General features: G+C 46.3%; 1 protein-coding gene across 1 annotated transcript; it reads right to left on the bottom strand.

The window, feature by feature from the left end:
* Nucleotides 1-2,952: 2,952 nt before the first annotated feature.
* Nucleotides 2,953-3,800, bottom strand: LOC121855354 (basic salivary proline-rich protein 2-like; the record flags this gene model as incomplete). Its single annotated transcript, XM_042350249.1, has 1 exon — nucleotides 2,953-3,800. A coding segment is annotated over one exon (848 nt), but the record flags the coding sequence as incomplete, so codon positions are not given.
* Nucleotides 3,801-6,381: the final 2,581 nt, after the last annotated feature.

Below are 6,381 nucleotides of genomic sequence, written 5' to 3'. Positions count from 1 at the left end.
TGAAGGAGGTGGAGAACGGGTGGAATGGAGAAATTGTGGGACGGAATGAAGGGATGGAGGTGACGTGGAATGGAGAAGGAAAGAGAGAGGGGGGGGGGAATAGGGAGAGGTAAGAAGAGAGAAAGAAAAATTACAGAGAGAGAGAGAGAGAGAGAGGTTACCTGGGAATTACGAAGGAAGGAAGAGGAATAAAAGGGATAATAATGATAGTGGAAGGTAAAAACACATTATTGGAACATGATTATCGTGGGTAGTAAACACACTCTTCTTTCTTCAATATGTTTAACCTCTTCTAGTCGATCTGTTTTTATTACCTTTTTTGTTTGTTATTATTATTACTATTATTATTATTGTGATTGTTGTTGTTATTATTATTGTTATTATTGTTGTGATTGTTGTTGTTATTGTATTGTTGTTGTTATTATTATTATTGTTCAGATACTCAATGTTATATACAGCTACAGGAGATGTGGCCGGCCATTATAAACACCGTGTCTAGGGGTACAGGTGTTCACAGGTGAGCCACAGGTGTTTAAGGTCCCCTCCCTCCCGTCCCCCCGTCTAACTTACCTGTGGGAGACTAACGAAGGTAATTTGATTGGGAGCGCTTGTGTGTGTGTGTGTGTGTGTGTGTTTACTCCACGCCTTCAGGGGACAATATTAAAACAGAGTATTATCGTAAATTTGGTGGACCTTGGCTGAGAACAGAAAATCCGGCAAATTGTTGGTTTAAAATAATCAAACGGAATTAACCCGTAGTTGAGTAACAGTGTGTTTACGTTCATGAGAAAAGAGGTTAACCTTCACTCTGAGTATCATTATATTTTACACTGGTGGCCATTGTAGACGAAGTAAGTACAGTTGTTAACACACGGACGTTGGTTAAGGACAGTAAGGACGAGGTCAGACGCCGAGTAATAACACCCACAGTTCAGTGAAGTGCTTGTCAGGGGAGGCTTTCACGGTCATCTTTCGTGGATTTCCGGCCAATTAAAAATGAATTTGAGCTGCAGAATAAGGGAGTCCGGATAACATTATATCTCGCCGGATAACAGAGGCTGGGGTATAAATATCATTCGGTGGTGAGAGGCGTCCCAGACTTCCCATGAACGACAGGAGGTTATTAAACGAAATGGTCACTAGATGAGTTTTATTTGGTCTGCTTCCTACCTGTGTGGTGTTGCCTGCCCCGGCTCCTTAATTATGGGGAAGCTGGTATTACAGAGAGATACTCACCTGTGATATAGACTTGTGTTGGTGCTGCTAAATTGATATATAATTTTACCTGTGTGTGTGTGTGTGTGTTTAACAGGTTGAAAATTGATTTAATATTGATTTCATTGTTCAAAGACACATACTTATAAACGTTCTCACACACACACACACACACACATCCCTGACCACCGTAGAGTCAAGACCTATTCAGGCGCTGCTCCCGCTACGCAGCTGCCCCCCCTTGGTCAATGTTCGGCCCAATCCCCAAGTCCCTCTCCCCGACCCATCCTCACCACCGGGATATCTACATAATCAAAAATGTCAATTTCGTTTCGGAAAGAATTGGGATCAGTGTTGAACAGTGATGAACAGTGTTTAAGCCAGTGAATTCAGCACTAGACAGTACCAGTGAGAGCCGTGACCCACCAGTGAAAGAAGCACCCCTGGGAACTGACCGCCATTTTCTGACCAGAAGGTGCTAATCAGCCCACCCTGTGAACAACAGTGGGTTGGCATCACACCTGACTACGAAATAACACAACACCACCCAGCAGGGTGAGGTACTGTGACACCACCCCACACCACCAGGTGTCCCCATGACCACGTGAGGTCCTTCATATCAACACCCGAGGACGAGTTACTACACCACGTGAACACCACACCACCCGGTGTCTCCATGACCAGCCCAGGCCCGGGCCATCAACTGTTAACTATAATAATTTGTATGTTCAATTCATGTTCCTTCTTCTTTCAGTTATGAAAGCTTTTGTTAAACGACCCACCCACCCCATGTCTTTGTATGTAATAAGTCATTTTTGTCCAATGTATATTTTCAGCCTTCGGGCTGCCGACTTTTTCAATAAACCGTTAATTATTATTATTATTATTATTATTATTATTATTATTATTATTATTATTATTATTATTATTATTACACACACACACACACACACACACACACAGGCCTTGGAGGTGTGCGTCACTGTTATCATTTTTGACAGCTCGAATATTTTGCCTCGTTATTCTACCTAAGTTTCCTTTACACTTCCGCCAATCTCGTCACCCATCACTGCAGCCGTCAGCCGTCGTCACCCATCACTGCAGCCGTCGGCCGTCACTGCAGTCGTCACCCATCACTGCAGCCGTCGGCCGTCACTGCAGCCGTCACCCATCACTGCCGTCAGCTCGCAGCCGTCCGTCACTGCCGACTGCCGTCAGCTGTCACTGCAGCCGTCACCCATCTGCATCCGTCAGCCGTCACCCGCCACTGCAGCCGTCACCCGCCACTGCAGCCGTCACCCGTCACTACAGCCGTCATCCATCACTGTAGCCGTCACCGTGCAGCCGTAACCCGTCACTGCAGCCGTCAGCCGTCACTGCAGTCGTCACCCATCACTGCAGTCGTCACCCGCGACTGCAGCCGTCACCCGCCACTGCAGTCGTCACTCATCACTTCAGCCGTCACTGCAGCCGTCACTGCATCCGTTACCGGCCACTGCATTCGTCAGCCGCCACTACAGTCGTCAGGCGTCACTGCAGCCGTCAGCCGCCACTACAGTCGTCAGGCGTCACTGCAGCCGTCAGCCGTCACTGAGAGAGGCTCGCCCGTCCGTCAGCTGGGACAGGTCCCGCTGTCAGCCCGGGTGTCGGATGTTTTACTGCGGGTTCATGTGAGGGTCATTGTTACTTTACCAACTTTTAGTGTCTCTTATAATATCCGGTGAGGCGAGACCTTCCTCAGCCTGCTGGAGGAGGACCTTGTGTTGCCTGCTGGAGGAGGACCTTGTGTTGCCTGCTGGAGGAGGACCTTGTGTTGCCTGCTGGAGGTGGACCTTGTGTTGCCTGCTGGAGGTGGACCTTGTGTTGCCTGCTGGAGGTGGACCTTGTGTTCCCTGCTGGAGGAGGGACCTTGTGTTGCCTGCTGGAGGAGGACCTTGTGTTGCCTGCTGGAGGAGGACCTTGTGTTCCCTGCTGGAGGAGGACTGTGTTGCCTGCTGGAGGTGGACCTTGTGTTGCCTGCTGGAGGAGGACCTTGTGTTGCCTGCTGGAGGAGGACCTGTGTTGCCTGCTGGAGGAGGACCTTGTGTTGCCTGCTGGAGGAGGACCTTGTGTTGCCTGCTGGAGGTGGACCTTGTGTTGCCTGCTGGAGGTGGACCTTGTGTTCCTGCTGGAGGAGGACCTTGTGTTGCCTGCTGGAGGAGGACCTTGTGTTGCCTGCTGGAGGAGGACTTTGTGTTGCCTGCTGGAGGGACCTTGTGTTCCCTGCTGGGAGGAGGACCTTGTGTTGCCTGCTGGAGGTGGACCTTGTGTTGCCTGCTGGAGGTGGACCTTGTGTTCCTGCTGAGGAGGACCTGTGTTGCCTGCTGGAGGAGGACCTTGTGTTCCCTGCTGGAGGAGGACCTTGTCTTGCCTGCTGGAGGTGGACCTTGTGTTGCCTGCTGGAGGAGGACCTTGTGTTGCCTGCTGGAGGAGGACCTTGTGTTGCCTGCTGGAGGAAGAACTTGTGTTGCCTGCTGGAGGAGGACCTTGTGTTGCCTGCTGGAGGAGGACCTTGTGTTGCCTGCTGGAGGAGGACCTTGTGTAGCCTGCTGGAGGAAGAACTTGTTATACAGTGTCCATTGGTGACTTAGCCCTGTGAACAGAAGACTGAAGACCCACTAGAAGCTCTTGTGTTCACCAAGAGACATGGCTAACCTTGTGAACAAAATGAACACATGAATGACCCCGTGAGCTGGTGAGACAGTGAGCCAGCCCCAGGGAATCACACCACCTTAGTTTATCATGTTATTTCTTCCCACTGCCCTGTCATCCTCCGAGTCAACCCAACATGACTGTGTGGTTATTTGTCCGTGAAAAAGAATATATCCTGGGAAAATATCAGGTGTGTTTATAACTCGGCGTGAACTATTTATAACTCGGCATGAACTATTTATAACTCGGCATGAACTATTTATAACTCGGCATGAACTATTTATAACTCGGCATGAACTATTTATAACTCGGCATGAACTATTTATAACTCGGCATGAACTATTTATAACTCGGCGTGAACTATTTATAACTCGGCATGAACTATTTATAACTCGGCGTGAACTATTTATAACTCGGCATGAACTATTTATAACTCGGCCTGAACTATTTATAACTCGGCATGAACTATTTATAACTCGGCATGAACTATTTATAACTCGGCATGAACATGAACTATTTATAACTCGGCGTGAACTATTTATAACTCGGCATGAACTATTTATAACTCGGCATGAACTATTTATAACTCGGCATGAACTATTTATAACTCGGCATGAACTATTTATAACTCGGCATGAACTATTTATAACTCGGCATGAACTATTTATAACTCGGCATGAACTATTTATAACTCGGCATGAACTATTTATAACTCGGCATGAACTATTTATAACTCGGCATGAACTATTTATAACTCGGCATGAACTATTTATAACTCGGCATGAACTATTTATAACTCGGCATGAACTATTTATAACTCGGCGTGAACTATTTTTATGTATCGTATGTACAGTCACTCAAAAAACTATCTATACAGTGTTGAACAAATATGACACAATGGACGAAGGATTTTGACAGCCCCTCCGAATACAGAGAGTTATTTTGAGTGACTGTACTGTACTCTATAGGCTGTAACACGTACTTAGGTTACAGTGGTAGTTTCATAATATCCTGAAATCATAGTACAGGTAAAGTTGGACTACAAAATTCTGAGTAATTCTTTCTGTAACCTTTGTATGTATTGTCGACTACTGTAATAGAATTAAGTAGAATTTAAGTATTGATCTGTCGTCCACGTTAAGTAGATGTCTAAATAGAGTTTGTGATTGTAAATTGATGATAGTTCCTTACACGTCATAACCTAACACGTCATAACCTAACACGTCATAACCTAACACGTCATAACCTAACACGTCATAATCTAACACGTCATAACCTAACACGTCATAACCTAACACGTCATAACCTAACACGTCATAACCTAACACGTCATAACCTAACACGTCATTATTGTGTCACGTCAGCTCAGATACCGTTAATTAAGGTACTAGTGTAGGTATAAGTATAGGTACTAGTGTAGGTACTAGTGACATATGTAAGTACTTAAATAACATAATGGTTACAGAAGAGAAACATTATCCAGAGTTATATTACATCATGTCCCATTATCCTGTACATCATTAAACACATAAATTCTTCTCACACACAAACTAACACCACTGTCGCTCCTGGAGACTTGTTATTACAGGGAAGGAGTTACCACACACACACACACACACACACAAAACTTTCTTAATAGTCATAAACTAACCACATTTTTTTTTAATCTATAACACGACGTAAATAATCAGATGGCATTTTTTTTAAGCTTTACAAGTTTTCCCTCACAACATACTAGGCGGAGTGGTTGTGGTGAGGCAATGATGGTGGTGTTTGGTTCACCACAGAGGGGGGGAAGGCGCCTTAACTCATCCTCTCCCACCTAGTGTCCTGGCTGGCTTGGTGTGGCTGCATGCATGGCTGGTCTGTGCTTGGTTATTTTTACCAGTGGGGAGAAGATGGGGTGGGGAGGAGTACGGAAAGGGGAGTGGGGGGAAGGGAGAAAGGAGAAGGGAGAGGGAGAGGGAACATTAGGAGTCTTGACCCACTGTCTCTTGCTTGTTGTCTTTACACTACTGAATTATCTCAACCACAGGAAGAAGGGGGAGGGAGGAGAGGGGGAGGGAGGAGAGGGAAGGAAGACCCATTAACACACCAGCCTGACACTTCACTGCTTTCCATTGTTTGGTATTTTTGTCACAGTAAGGAAGAGGGAAGGAGGAGGGGAGGAGGAGGAGCAGGGGGGAGGAGGAGGTGGTGGGACATTAGCACACCCGTGTCACCACCTCCTGGTTTTCCTTCTGTTTGTTATTCTCTACACAGGAGAAGGGAGTTATTCTCTACACAGGAGGGAGTTATTCTCTACACAGGAGGGAGTTATTCTCTATACAGGAGGAGGGAGTTATTCTCTACACAGGAGGGAGTTATTCGCTACACAGGAGGGAGTTATTCTCTATACAGGAGGAGGGAGTTATTCTCTACACAGGAGAAGGGAGTTATTCTCTACACAGGAGGGAGTTATTCTCTATACAGGAG

The sequence above is a fragment of the Homarus americanus genome, unplaced genomic scaffold (assembly GCF_018991925.1).
Source record: "Homarus americanus isolate GMGI-L3 unplaced genomic scaffold, GMGI_Hamer_2.0 scaffold46760, whole genome shotgun sequence".
Taxonomy (NCBI): domain Eukaryota; kingdom Metazoa; phylum Arthropoda; class Malacostraca; order Decapoda; family Nephropidae; genus Homarus; species Homarus americanus.
This window is presented reverse-complemented; position numbering and strand designations above follow the sequence as displayed.